The 15,173-nt window shown below is 37.8% G+C and overlaps 1 protein-coding gene across 12 annotated transcripts in view; it reads right to left on the reverse strand.

The window, feature by feature from the left end:
* The window catches only part of ESRRG (estrogen related receptor gamma), a 403,755-nt gene that overhangs the window by 104,799 nt on the left and 283,783 nt on the right, over positions 1-15,173 (reverse strand). For all 12 annotated transcript variants that reach the window (XM_066995513.1, XM_066995511.1, XM_048057618.2 and 9 more), the window contains one exon: positions 10,600-10,716. In XM_066995513.1, the coding sequence (XP_066851614.1) occupies positions 10,600-10,716 (117 nt within the window). The remainder of the gene's footprint in view (positions 1-10,599; positions 10,717-15,173) is intronic.

A 15,173-nucleotide genomic window follows, 5' to 3' on the forward strand; every position in this document is an offset into this window, starting at 1 on the left:
GCTCTGTCAGACAGAAAGCGCTGGCAAAGAGTACACCTGTACACACCAGGCTCAAAGGTGTTCCACCTTCTTTTTTTTGTCTGAAAGCCAGCCAAAGATTTGTATTTTGGGGTGATGCTCTTGAGAGCTGTTGAAAAGAAGGAGCCTATTCAGTCCTTCATCGTAAATTCATCACACATACAGGTTCCATTCTCGGCTTGAGAACCTGAGGTATAAATTAGGGAGTACATATATGATCTCAGATTTTTTTTTGTTACATCTTTGAGCAAGAATTCCCTAAAGAAATGCATTTAAACTGGTACTTTAAAATAGTTTTCTACTTTTTAAGGTAAACATTCATTCTCCTATTTCAGTATTTAGCAAGCTCATTTGTCTTAAAATTGGAAGCTTAAGTGTTTTCATTAAAAGTTTGAGAGGGAAACCAGCAAATGACTTGTGAACCCCAAAATCTACTCAGACCAACACCTCTCCTAACATTTAATAATCCATGGGCAAGTACCTCATTCTGGATCCAAAGTGTACTGTGTCACCCCCTTAATCATCTTACCTTAACTGATTCCACATAGTATATCCAGAATTACAGTAGTTCTGGTGACTACAAGTACCTTCGTCTTCTCACTTTTCAGTGGATAACCCTTGGGACTGGTCACGCAATGAAATGTAAGCTGCCAGTTTCTTAAGCTATTGTTGAATTACAGAAAATATGAAAATGAGGTAGAAATCAGGAAACAGAGATTTTAGACACCATTGTAAACCCAAGCTAGGAGGCTGTCACTAAAAACACCCTGTGGCTGCACAGCTATTTAACAAATGATCTAAGACAGATCTGTTGATTGATTCAGACCAGGAAGAAAGGCACGGCCCATCTGGAAAGCCTTCTTTCAGTCATCCACTGTACTGAAAAGGAATATCAGAAAAAGACAAAGGGCAAAGATGATGTGATAAATAATTTTGATAGGGCTGACTGGAGATGCCAAGAACAGCACTGCTGTGTGAACTACCTACCTCTTGGCTAGAAAAAAGAAAGACAGAGGAACGTTAAGCTGATAAGTCTTATATTATTTGCTGATTTCCAGGATCTGCATGTGTACAGCATGCTCAAAGACAACAAAATTTTTTCTTGCTAGTCAAGTGATTTTGCTGCAAAACATTTCTAGCAAACCAACAATTCTGCCTCGGAGGGCAGAGACAGGAGGCTAAGCTGATTATAGAACTGTATCATGGACTTCCTTTTGGAAAGTATACTAATTTTTCTAAATTAACTGTTTTAATAATTAAGTGTTTTAACATGGACTGCAATAGGATCCTATAGAAGCAAGCTGTTCAAATTTTTGGGTTTGAAACTGCTGCGCTACAACTGTATATCAAATTGGCATCTCAGCTTGTATCTGATGATCCTGAGAACTAAAACCAGTTGTTTGGAAAAACAGGTGAACATATTAACTTTGCTGGAACAATAAAGAGCAAACAGGAAAATACTGATATTATTCAGTAAGTGAATATATTTAACATAGCTTGTGTTTGACTTTCTCTAGAATCATTAATCTAATAAAGGACAATTGCAGGTTAAAATAAAGCTACGTTTTTCATTTATTAAAGATTAATACCTATATTAAGTCACTATTATGAGTGAAACAGAGTCCTCACATAGTTTCACTTTTCTGTGAAATACCCAAACAAAAAAATAAAAAAGAAAAAAGGCTGGTTAGATGAGATCTATTACTAGAGTAACTAGTAAGCATGGCAAAATTTGATATAATGACAATTCACTGCTGAAGATGACATTTATTTCAGATTTCAGACTGCTGACTTTCAAGCACAAAAGCCATATTACAGACTGTAAATGAAATAACATTCATGCCTCAAATCGTGACTTAGTGAGTTGAAGTGACAAAGACCCTCCCCCCACTGCTGAAAACACCTCTGGCTTAAAAAAGGACAATGATTGACCATATAGAAAATTGTGGCTTAATTACATTAACATCCCAATAAACCAAGTTGATTGGAACATTTTTTGTAGGACAGCAGAGATTTAGAAGTGTGAAATATTCAAGGGATAGCACCATGTGAGGTCAGAGGTAACAATTGCAGATGGTAATTTTAGCGCTTCTTCAACTCATTCATTGCTTTGGCTGAGTGAAGAGGCCAAGAGAGTTCCTGAACCTCCAACCTTTTTGATGCCAATCCATCCCAAGCAGCAAAAGTCTGCCTGTACACCTGCCACATGGGTTCCACTTAGCAGCACCTACATCATTTCAGCACTTCACCCCCAATAATCCCACCATACATCCTGAAGTTTCTACTAAGATTTTACACAGCGAGAAGTCTTACTGGGGAGATGTGCGTGTAAACAAAAATAAAAAAAAAAAAAGAGGTTGGCTCTAAAGCAGCATTTCAGAGATATGCATTTGCATCGCTGCTAAATGTACCTTCTACATGGGATGCTAAATCTATTCCCCTCAAAGAGGGGATGTGCAAGAATCTGCAGGGCAAAAGAAAAAAGAGAAGAGTGAAGAATACAAATAACATTAATGACACACTTTACAAAATGAGCCCTATTTAATATAGAACAGGACCCATATAGAAGAATTGAAGCACTCTGCAATAAATGGCAGTGCCATATTGATGTATGTGTTTATGGGTGGTGGAGACCAAGAATGAAAGGCAGCTATTTGTCTGGGAGCTCACGGGAAAAGATGCTGTATCATGCACAGTCCTACATCCTTCAGACTTGTCTCTACTTTCCCTTATCACTTATATTGCTGTCACTGTACTTTCAGTGCATAAGCAAATGTTCACATCTTTTTTAAAAAAATTGAATAATTTCTAGGAAATTAGAAAAATACAGCTTCCTTATTTTAGGTTCCAAAGACATATGATAAATGAGGACGTTCAGTTAACAACCTCTGATTGCACTGATTATATTTTTTCACCCTAAAATTATTACTTTTAATGCTATTCCAATCTAAGTAGACTTCTGAATCTACAGAACCTCCTCCTTCTAACTCTGAAGAAGTAACAGGTATGATATGTGCACTAACAAAAACACCACAGACTTCAATCCCATTCTAAAACTTTTACGCTCCCTACCTTTAATAACAAAATAGTACCATAACCATAGGCCAAATGCCTTCTTGGCCAACACGTACCTGACCCAAACAACTACAGTCACTAGGACTCTCACCAGTGATGGCTGTGGGAGCAGAATCAAGCCTAACATCTCACCCCACGCAAGCTGCAGATAGCTGGGCCAGCAACAACTCTGACCTCAGACCCACAGAAGCTAGCCTCAAAAATGTACCTACCTTCACACATCTACGGAATGCCAAGGAATGTAGACAGTTCTCAGACACAGACACGTAAACCCTACTGCTTTCTATATATTCACTTATATTGACTCTTTAATGGAAATGGAGTATTTGTACAAAGGGACAACTGTAAAACAAAATTGTACCCAGTAAGAGAGAAATTTGGCTGTAAAGCCTGTGTCCAGTGAACTGCTGGGACTCCTCTGTTTCATTTTGGAGAAATCAGTGGGACCAAAAATGCTCGGAGTCAGACCACAAGGCAGACTGGCACAACACTGCAACACAAGCGCTGTGAGAAGTTCTCAGGGGGCTGACAGCTGCTGCTACCTGTAGGTACTTTGGCGTGATTTCTACCCCCAGAAAGAACATCCCCACCTCCAATATTTGCTTTGCCTTGAGTAATTTCTTCATGGATGAATAGCAATGCTAGTTGCTTGAGCTCACGATAAACACTAACCTGCAGTTGAATCGTTTGTCCGTCCTCATCAGTTACAGAGAGTGGCTAGTCATGAGCCATGTTTTAGGGCAGACAAATTGGGCTGTCAGTTCTAATGTCTGAACTGGGCTATCAGGCCACATTTTGGTTAGGGGGAAAGAGGCCTACTTATGAACACCAACAACACTTAGAGATTAGTTTCTATTGTTTCCAAGGAGATTTAACAGGTCCTAGTATATATTAAACCAAGCACAGGTTGCATGAAAGCAAGAAAAGGAAAGAAAGGGGGAAGAGGCAAAGAAAAGAGGGAGTGAAAAAAGGGGAAAAGTGGGGAAGGAGGAAAAAGAGGGGGACTGGTGAATGGAAAGGGGAAGAAGGAGCAAAAGAAAGGGGGCAAAGAAGTAAAAGAAGAGTAACAGACACTTCCAAAAATACCTGTAGTAGAAACCAAACTCCCTCGTAGCACACTGAAACACAGAAAAGGCTTGATACTGAAAAGAGACTTCAACAGAAGGCATACTGTGTTATCTCTTGATGTGATAACACGGAAGCTTTGTTTAATATCCTGCATTAATGAAGGAGCTCCTTAAGTGTAATATTACAATAGAGAGCATAAGAAATATCACTGAGGTCAATGCAGTTCTATTAACTGTCATCCTGTACAGAAATATTTTCTCTGAATACCATTAACGCTTTCTCTTTCCTTTTGTTCTAATTTCTGAAGGCAGCAGAAACTTAAACTTCCTCCACAATAATTTTTGCTTTCTTCTTCGCAGACTAATGGTATTAGACTTTGAGAGAAATTTACCTTGGCAATGTCTTATGTACAGGTCTTTTCAAAGGAGACGTTGTTAGCAGGAATCCTATTAAGCAGGCTTTTTTGCTAGCCTCAAAACATAGGTCATAACACATTTCTAGTTATAAAGAGGATTGCTTAGTTTTATTTATTATTTTCAGAGAGAATCCATTAATCTGTTCCTCTGCATATCATGCATCTCTTCACATAAGGGTAAACTCAAACTGTCTATTCTCCCTGCTGTATCAGATCCATTTTCATAGACTGTCAAAACCAGAAAAGATCAATATGATAATTTAATCTGATCTGCTGCCTAACACAAGCAAAAGACATTCATACAGTAATCTTTTCATAATAATAATTTACGCTTGAAAATGCATACGCCTCTCTAAAAACATGTTCTTGTACTTGAATTAATGAGACCTCTTAAAGTTCAAAGCAAAAATACTTTACAGAGCACCCCAGTTTTACTAGCTGCAAAAGTTAACATATACTAAAAAAAAGTTTAACTAATATATAATATTCTTCTGGTTCATTACCTTACTGTGTCCATCTAAAAGACTCTAGCACTTTAAAAACTGTCAGTAACTGCTTTTATTTCAGGTCAATGCTGAAGTGATAACTTAAAACACAGACTTTCTTTACAGAAAAGGCAGATTCTGACTATTGCCTTAACACTACCCAAGGGATGCTGAAGTGTACTTTGAGAGACTGTATAAAACCTTTCAAAAAAACTCAAGCAAACTACTGTATGAGAAACATCGAAGGCTACTCATTGAGGAATGTGAGCACAATATGCAAACCGTACTACAATGATGGAAAGAGGATTCTTTTGGGAAGGGCTACATGAAGTCACCATTGCCAGATGACAAGCTTAGAGATTTTCTATTCATTTTTGGAGGCTGCCTGACTGCTAACGTACTACCAACAGCAAAGATGCATCAAAAGGAAAAGGTATATTGCCAATTTCCCCACAACATAGATTGCTAAACCTGCCAAATGAGCAGCCATCTAATGTAGCTCCACCAGTTTCCATTTATACTAGGTGAGGATGTGGCCTCCTGTTTTTAATACCTGGGCTAATTAAGCTTGAATTCTGTCACCCTGTTTATTCTAACTGGGTGCTGATGGCAATTTCTAAAGGCCATCTATTCTTAAGGAAAATAGAAATGTACTTACATGAAGAAAACCAAATTTTCTTCCATTTCACGATGGTTTGATATATTTTTCAAATAAAATTAAATTTGTTTCCTTATGTATCAGCCTCTTACGATCCCAACTTTCTGCAGTAACAAGCAATGCAGATCAACCACTGCAAAAAAAATCCTAAAAAATTCTGAAAACATCCAGGTATCAGAGAGATAGTAGTTTTTTTGCTGTCAACAATCCTCTAAGAAGTATAAACTAGCACTGCCTAGTAAGGGCAAACTGCTAGTGCTACTCAATAGGTTCCCCTCTTAACTGTAATTCTGAACCTTGCTACGGTATAGGGACAGAAAAAACTGAGGCTGTAGCTTTGCCTTCATGGAGAAAACTGAAACATACAGAATAACCTCTTGAGAATATAGTTGTACGAACACTGTATCTGAAACAAAAAGTAGTTTTATTTTGAAACAATTACTCCAGTGGAATTATTTTGTATGGATTGTTATTCTAACTTCTGTGATAAATTTGGAATAGCGTCTTCCATCATAGACACTTGCCAGTAAGCTGGTTCCATATTAAAAGGCATAAAGAACTAGTGTGTGACTGAAAGTAGAATTCAACCAGACCTACTAGCAACTAGGCAAAAAAGAAAAAAAAAAAGTCTGACATCTACCCATGATTTCCCACATGAACTTGCACAGTTTTACATCCAATTTTGTGTCATAGAAAGGAAAACAAAATCACAACCCCCATTTCTGAATCCAACTAGCTGTATAAAAAGTCAAAATTGCTAGAACACAAAATCCTGCACATGAACTTAGATTTAATTTTACCACCTGAACCAAAGTAATCACTGGCTTCTGAAGTGTTTGAAAGGCCAAACTTAAAAGACTGATTATAAAACAACAGAAATGAAAACTAGAGAATGTTTTAAAGCACTCATTTTAAAAAAAAAAAAAAAGGGTGGGGGGTAAATTGTGGGGTTTACACCTTTTAGCAATTATTATATTATTTAGAGAATCCACTAGGGATACATTTCAAGTGTTCTTCCCTCGACTACACAAGAATCTTTATGTTGTTTCATCTGTTCTTGTGAATCTGAGACAATCCAACAAAACATAAGCAGTCAAAGAAACAATTATTTCAGAAGCACCAATTGTGATCCTTGAAAATCTGATTTTTCATAATACTGAAATAAAATTAAAAATAGAAAAGTGTAAAATATCTTAGTTAAGTGTACTCCACTGTGCTATTAATAACCATTACCTAGGAATGTAAATGAAACCATGACACACTTATATTTGTCATGCTTAAAAGCTCATTATCATCTACTGAATGCTTCAGTATGAAGCATAACACATACTCAAAAACCTCCATCTACTTAGACTTACGTTTTCAAGTAACAGCCCGTGGGCTATAACAAAATGAAGTGTTCCTCTGAATCAGCCTGTAGAGATGTTCTTGTACCACTCCACAGGAGATGCAGACAGGAACCACCACTTCAATGCCACCCCGGTTATTACATTGCTTTACCCCTCCTTCTCTAGCTTCTGGCCTTAATTGTTAAGACTTATTTATGTTCTTAATGATTTAGAAGACTCAACAATTAAGAACCTCTATCTGGGTGTTATTGGCTACGACCCATCAACACCCTTGACAATAAGAGCAGAAATTCCCTGCTCCACCCTGCACCCTGTATCACACATGAAGAAAAATCCAGTTCCCTCCCAACGTGTGACCCTCAAGACATGGCCTCAAAATTGTAATGCTAGGTCTCTCACAGAAAGACTGGATGCTGGATGAAAAGTGCTAATATCTTCCACCAGTAAATGATCTAACATGCAAGTGCCATAAGATAAAGCAACTATGGGTATATTTGTTATGTCTAGTCTTTAGACCAGTTAGTCTTCAGACCTTACCCTGAAAGTTAAAATAAAAAACTCAGGATCTTTTTCCAGGTACTGAAATGAATTTCATATAACAATTCACAAAATGGCAATGTAACGAAGTCTTTCCAAACATGAAGGGAGGGAGGCACAATGTCTGCTAATTGTTTCACTTATGACTATATTAAAAGCTGTTTGTTAAGGAAAATTTCTAGAACAAAACTCCCCACCAACAGGATAATATTTCTGGAGAAGACACACATTGGCAGATGTGCAGAAGTTCTTGTAAGGAATATGATGTTCCTCTCAAAGCTGCTTAAACTCGATTTTATTTCAGGTCTGCAACTAAATTTTTTTTTAAATAGATTTAGGCTGTCAATTTTCAGGCATGCTGTGCCATCAGCATGTAGAGACTGCTGTGACAAACGTGGAGGCTGTAGCAGCAAATTTTATTATAAACTGGTAATTGAATTGAACAGGTTTACATTTGAATAGATTTACTGCCGCATGATCTCTGACATGCTGCATGGGACTGAAACCCTTGTCTATACATAAAGAAACATTTAAGATGCTTTGACGTGAGATAATGCCTACTGGAAGTCCATGCTAATCAATAAATTTACACCACTTTACACACGGAAAGAAAGAAGTACATTATCTTTCTTTACATTCTGTGCATAAAGGATGCTGTCAAAGTCAAAGCCAAAACTCATCTCCAGACATTTCCATATATTAAACAACAACAATAACAAACAACTGTCTCCAAAAATACCTTCTGAGTAAAGCAAATGAAAAAACCTCTATTACAAACACAGCTATAAATTGTAGTATGAATCAGCATTGTTTCAGAAGTAAAAGTGGCCACTAAAATGGACTGGAAAACAAATCCCCCTTACAGGCTCTTTCAAGTTGTCCTGTTAGGTTGTAGGGTAAGCATTACATGAAAGAATGATAAGCTAGCTCTCTTCTAAATAAACAGACTCAGTGATTAAAAATAAGTAGAAACTGCAGTGTGTTTTGACAGAAAGACTCACACAGTAAGAGCGGAAGAACTACAATCTGCTAAGGAGGTGGGCTAACAAAGGAATTATTTTGTCATTGCAGAACTTTCAAAGAAAGGCATGTACTGTTAGGGTACAAAATTTATGTAATTCTGACAAAGAAAACTACTGTGAGATTGATTTGCATCCACAGACAATGATCATTCGTGCAAAAAATCTGATTCATATGAATCTGAATCGTCTAAATTACCTCAGTTACCAAAATTATGTGCAGAAATGTAGTAATTCTGTGCACAACTTTGATAACTGAGATAATTGCTCATTCGTAGAAGAGCCACTTAATTTCCTCACGCAGTCCCAGAAGCTGCACACAAACTAGATTTGCAAATACATGTGTTAAGGGGCATGCAACTCTGTCTCCAAAATTTAAAACTAGTCTAAACCAATTCACCCGAATGGACTGTTGGCAGCACTGTTCCATCTCCAGATTGTTCAACATATCTGTATGATAGCTTACTATCAATATGGAATACTTAACTTATCAAAAAACATGTTAAGAAGCACAGTCCCTTTCAAAGGTGCCATGCTCAGACATTCCTTTCATTCTACAGTTTATCTAAGCATTATGGCTTTAAAGAACTGCTTCGAGTGGTCAATGACATGAGGATTTTTGGCAATTAAGGAACCTGCCCACTACCACTGGAAGAGAGGGTCAAATCCTGCCATTCTTACTGAGTCAAAATCCCCACTGAATCTGACAGGAGTTTTGCTCAAGTAAGACTAAGGACAGCAGGATTTGGCTCACAGGATCATAGCGTCTGCCAAAGCAGTTGTACAGAACAAGGTTTATTCTTAGTAAGTATAATCCAATAAGAATATGTCTGTAGGTCCGCGATAGGTCTAATTTGCCCATCATCTCTCCACTGGTCTATGTTGTTCTTGGATTTTACCCTGATAGCTGTATACCTAAATCTGTTTTAAATTACCATCAAGCAATTTGCAAAAATTAGCCGTTTATTAAAGCTGACTTTTTAAGTACCAACAAAACAAAATTGTATGGGACTATTTTAAAGTGGTTGCTTAAGAGAAAGTACTCTCCAGTATTGGAGACAATATTTAGAAAGCATTACATTGATTTTATTTTAAAAGGTTATCTTGCTCAGAAGTCCATGGCATATTCTGTTATTCTTTCTTGGTGGTAACAGTGCACTACAATAATAACGTTTGCAATACATGCACATAAAAGTGTATTTTTGCACATACTTTAACAGCAATAGAAGTGCATGTTAGGCAACCAAGAATCAAAGAATGATGTCTTTTTCTAAGGCAGATGAATCACGTTCCAGGTGAGAAAGCACTGTTTCTTGGAAACATTTTCTTATGTTTATCTGTTATTCAGTAACTTCAAATTGTAACTGATGAATCAAAACACCCAACATATACTTACAGTGAGAGGCAGAGGTTCTTGCGTGCTTACAGATAAGAGGGGTGGATTCTCCCCTTCTGTATGCCAATACTTGCGTAGTTACAGCAACTTCAGTAGTCATACTCAAGATTTATGTTTAATTGAGAAGTGACCCTTTCGCTTGTCCTAATGGCATGCAGAATGAGCAAAAACAGGAAAAAGAGGGCACAATGTGCAGTTCTGATAGAACTTGGAGAGACTAACAGTACAAAAGGAATAGAGGAAAGAAATCTTTGAAAATTCACGATGTAAAAGTGTGAAGGAAAATGAGAAGATATTTTCTGATGATTATTCTATTAGTCATCTACTGAAAGAGAGTGAATGCGGGGGCACATTTTTGCTGTACTCCAACTAAGACAAAACGTTCCAGAGAAGATGCACTACACATAGATACACCTTGATTCCTTAGCCGACGTTTAGGTCTGTCAAGAATAGCAAGTATACATGAAAATTGCCTTTACAATAACCGATCAGAACACTCACCTATCTCTCTTCTTTCCTGATTGCCCTACAATTGTTGCATGCATTTGCAGAGATACGTATTGACTTGATCAGTCTTACCTTCTTTCAGCATGCCAACTTTTAGACACTTCATGAAGCGGCAGGCTTGGCAGGACTTGCGTCTGCGCTTTGTGATTTCACATTCATTTGTTGCTGGGCAGCTGTATTCTATGTTACCTGTAATAGAAAGCACAGGAAAAAAGAGGTATTCAGAATCACTAAAACACCAATAAAGCGGATATACAAGTACTCGTGCAATTGCTGTTGTGCGTAATTTTGAAATATATGAAGAACGAACAAATCTCTAAAAAGGAAGCACCTTTGAAGTAAAAATAAAAAGCCAAATTAAATGACAAGATTTTTGATATATTTTTTTTATTTAGACAACTCTATGTAAAAAAACAACCAAACAAACAAAAATATCACCATAATTAATGAGAGTATGCATCTGGGTCCATACATGAACACATGGTATCGAGCAAAATCCTTTGCATTGGTTATTCCTGCTGGTAGGATGTACAAAGCTGCACACACACCTGGGCTCCTAAGCTGGGCTCTGTTTCCTGTTGTTCACCAATTTCATTAGTCTTTTTTTGGACAGAATATGAGAAAGTGACTGTTGTGCTTTATTGCACAAACAGCTGGAAGAGGTTCTTCAGAACCTCTCCCTTCAGAAGAGCAGGCACAGTGCATCAGACAGTGCTCAGCTGCACTGATATCACTGCACTTAGCACATCCTACAACTGCTAGGTCAGACCTCTTTGCCAGGGCATCTCCCCTTCTCTGTTCTTCATACAGAGTTCTTGTACAGACAGGCATCAAAAACAGAATCATCCTTCGGAAGTTGTAAGAACAACAAAAACTGGGGGAGATGTTTGCCTCCCTCCTTAAGGCCTAGAACAAGCCAGATCCTTAAACGTGAGCCCTCTGTGGCAAAGCACTGTTTCAATTTTTTATTACTGTTTCAAACATATTCATTCTCAAAAATAGAAGAAAAGCCTGAAAATTAATGCAAAAAACATGTATGAGTCATTCTCTTCATGTTTTTTCAACACACATCTTTGGGAATCCAAGTCCAGATGAGAGAACGTTCATTCTCTTTTATCCCGGTACCACTGCACTTGTCATAGAAAGCTAGAAAGCTTAGCTCAGCTTATTCATCTGCCTGGCCATGCATTCTATTGCCCATGACAACATTCAGTATGACAGACTCTGCAGCAGTCAGAAGTTTTATCAGGAAACTGACTTTCAAATAAAGTATCTTCCCCATCAGCCTGTCACATCTTGCTTTAAAGGTATTTCTTTACTTTCTAACCCTTTCCCCCTGTGATTAAGTGCATTAGTATCTTAATGAAAATGCATTCTGTTTATTGCCCTCTTGGGAAGCAGGAGGTCATCACACCAAATGCATAAATTGTCATCAGAGACAGTCCGAGCATAATTGCAATTTTGCTGCTCCATGTTTGCTGCACTCGGGGTCCGTCAAAGTCCCCTGAAACATGCGCAGGTTCTAATAATTAGCATAGAGCCTGCCTGGGACCACAGCATTGATGAAATATTTCAGAGTTAATCACACTTTGTAAACACTGATTTATATTGACTACCTTTCTCCAGACTGATGTCTCCTCATTAAATATCACATTAGTGGATTGCAGGATTGCACAAAGACTCAAATGCTCAGCAACTGCTAATTCAACAGGAAGTAATACTTAAACCACTTACATCTATTGAAAATGGGTTAAGTATTTATGATAAAGGAGGTCTGCACAGTACAGTGTAAGTTCTGCTAATAAAACCAACGTACTTTGCACAATTGTTTCAGTCTTTTGCAGGTTTTATTCCTCCTGAACTCTGCTACATGATTGAAGTAACAATGCTGGCAAATAAAATGTGTCTTGGCATGGCTAAATACAAAGAGCTCTCGCTGACAAAACTTAAACTTCAGTTTAGCCTTCTTGTCCTTCCTTGCTTCTGAGAATGAAGTCATTTAAGAAACTAAGGATATGCTGGGCAGGAAATTTGGCTGGATTTTCCTGCAGACCTTCCTCGTGAAATGCATTAGCAAAGTTAGGACATACTACTTCTAGAAAGATGTGCAGGAAAGGATGTTAAGGGCAACCTTAAAAAAAATATTATCTTCCCACACACTAGTGAGGTATTTTCAGTAAGGCGGAACCACTATGCAGGGTGGTTCTGCCTTACTTAGTAAGTCTTCAGTCTTCCGCCTTACTTACAGTCTTCAAAGACTATCACAGATTTTAACTAATTAACTTCATCATGTTGTAGTAACGTATGTACTACCACCCCCAATTAAAGAAAAAAAAAAGAAACAGGAAATCTGAAGTGTTCTGCACTAGATCAAAGACGATCTTTGCACAAGGTCAAAAATTATCTTGATCAAAACTAAGATTAAGATTATGACACAGCACGCCAAGTAGCAAAACTCTGTACTGAAGCAAGCAGAGCACTCGCACCATAGACAGAGCCTTTGTGCAAAGGCACAGACGACAAAGATACAGATGCTGACACCAAAAAGCAGTATTGAAAACCAAAAAAAATGAAAGCAGGGTTGCTTATTTCCCTAAGTAAACTCTTCCAATCCATATCCTGAAATATCAGCTTTGCTCAAAACCCTGTGAACCATGGCAATGGTCTACAGCATGGTGCACATTATGGGCAGACAACATAATGGATTTTCTCCAAACGCCTGTCACCTAAGGAACTTTAAAATGAGCTACTATTCTCATCGCTTTGATTCCAGAAATGTAGCTTAGACATCAAATCTATTCTTATCAATTGCTTTACATTAATGAATTATATTATACAGCAGATGCTAGGTCCTAATTTTTGATGCTAGAAAACAGCATTTTGGAAAAAAACTTGGAAGAAGTTGGAAAGAGCTCCTCCAGTGAACACAGTGGAATTACAGTAACTGGATATTGCTTCAACAAAGATCCACATCTTATCAGTGGACACGCTTGGTTCTCCTGAAGTGTCTCAGTATTTTAAAATATGGCTAGAGTGCAATAACAGTTCAAGGAAACTAAAAGTTTGTCACCGCTTCAGATACGAATGCAATATTTTATCAAATATTTGCATGGATAGACTTCCCCCTACTTTTGGTCAGTAAGCTTTCCTTAAAAAAAAAAATAAATGTAACTCATATGTACATGAGTATATATGATACTAGAAATATGTTCTACTTAATGTTCTAGGTATTAATTAATTTTGATTTAAAATAAATTTACTGTGTTGCAAGTCTTCAGAGCTCTCACATTTTACTTCAATACATCAAAAACAAACAAATTATTTATGTGTTTAGCAATCTGTACTATCTCACAGTTACATTATCCACAGATAATACTCTCAGAACTGCACTGTATTTCAATGAGAAAGATTGAGAAATAAGTTCTGCCATTTACTTGTTTTTGCATGGTGCTAGAGGCTGAAACTGAGCAGCTAGCAAGAATATAACTTGAGTTTGCCCAGTCCTGTCAACAGCTGGAGAGGTAGCCATATTATATGATGAACAGGATCAACATGGCAGCTGTGAGTCTTTAAACTGGGCTGACAAGAGCGATAGAGCAATTTATAATATCTCCTGGCTGGTTTTCAGAAAGGACTGGGCGCTGATTACTTATTTCAGAGTCTTCTGTACAATTAGTTTGCAGGCAATATAATTTTCTCACTTACTCCTTAATAGAATCTTGCAGCTTGCTGGCTGATAGAATAACAGTGGATATGTAAAACTCCTGCCTGAAGTGCCAGAGGATAATTTGTATATTCCTTTCAGTACCGTAATGGACTTCTACAGTTTGGCAGTTAAAGGGCTGAGTAATGTAAATTAGTATGACGTTTGAAAATAAAAATATATGTCAAATCTTCACTCCCCAAACACATTGCACTGTGCTATAATAATACAATGGGATTTATGCCTGAGACCCTTTTCTCTCGTTATGCCCTGAGGAATATTTATTTTAAAACATTTGTTTTATTCTCCTAATTTATTAAATGTTATTATCTCGGCCACACGATGTGAAAATATTTCTAACACTTCGGGCCTATCAAATGGAACTGGCTCACTAAAAATAATGCCATTTGATCTTAAGACAGTAAGCGAACTGCTAAAACTTTCATTGCATAACCTGTTCTCTGCTTTCAGATGCTTCAAACTGTAAGATCTTTACATGCAGTTCAAGAACAAGTGGGCCAACATACCATCTTTTTCATCTCACAGATGAGGTTCCGAAGTTACCCGAATGAGATGTAGGGTCGTAATAAAACTTTAATGATATAGGGACATACTTGATGGCTTTACGAGCCAGGCAACTGACTGGACTTAGGCGAGGTTCTCTGGACCATTTTGGCCACTGCTTGCACAGAAGTGACAGTGACGTGGGTCAGTAGTTTTGGACCCTCACAGTAACAGGAGTTGAACCATGACGAAAAGGGGGGCCACTGAGAACACAGTGCCTCACGCCTTAGCATCTCACCTCAGACGAAGCTCTTGTCATCAACAGTTACAACTGTAGGGACTTACAGATACCTGAAGTGAGGAGCTGGCTGTAGATACTGGCTGCCATCTGTGGGACAGGCTGAAACAAGGGTCCCTCTTCCAGAAATATTGACAAGAA

This window comes from Anser cygnoides, chromosome 3, assembly GCF_040182565.1.
Source record: "Anser cygnoides isolate HZ-2024a breed goose chromosome 3, Taihu_goose_T2T_genome, whole genome shotgun sequence".
In the NCBI taxonomy this organism is placed as follows: Eukaryota; Metazoa; Chordata; class Aves; order Anseriformes; family Anatidae; genus Anser; species Anser cygnoides.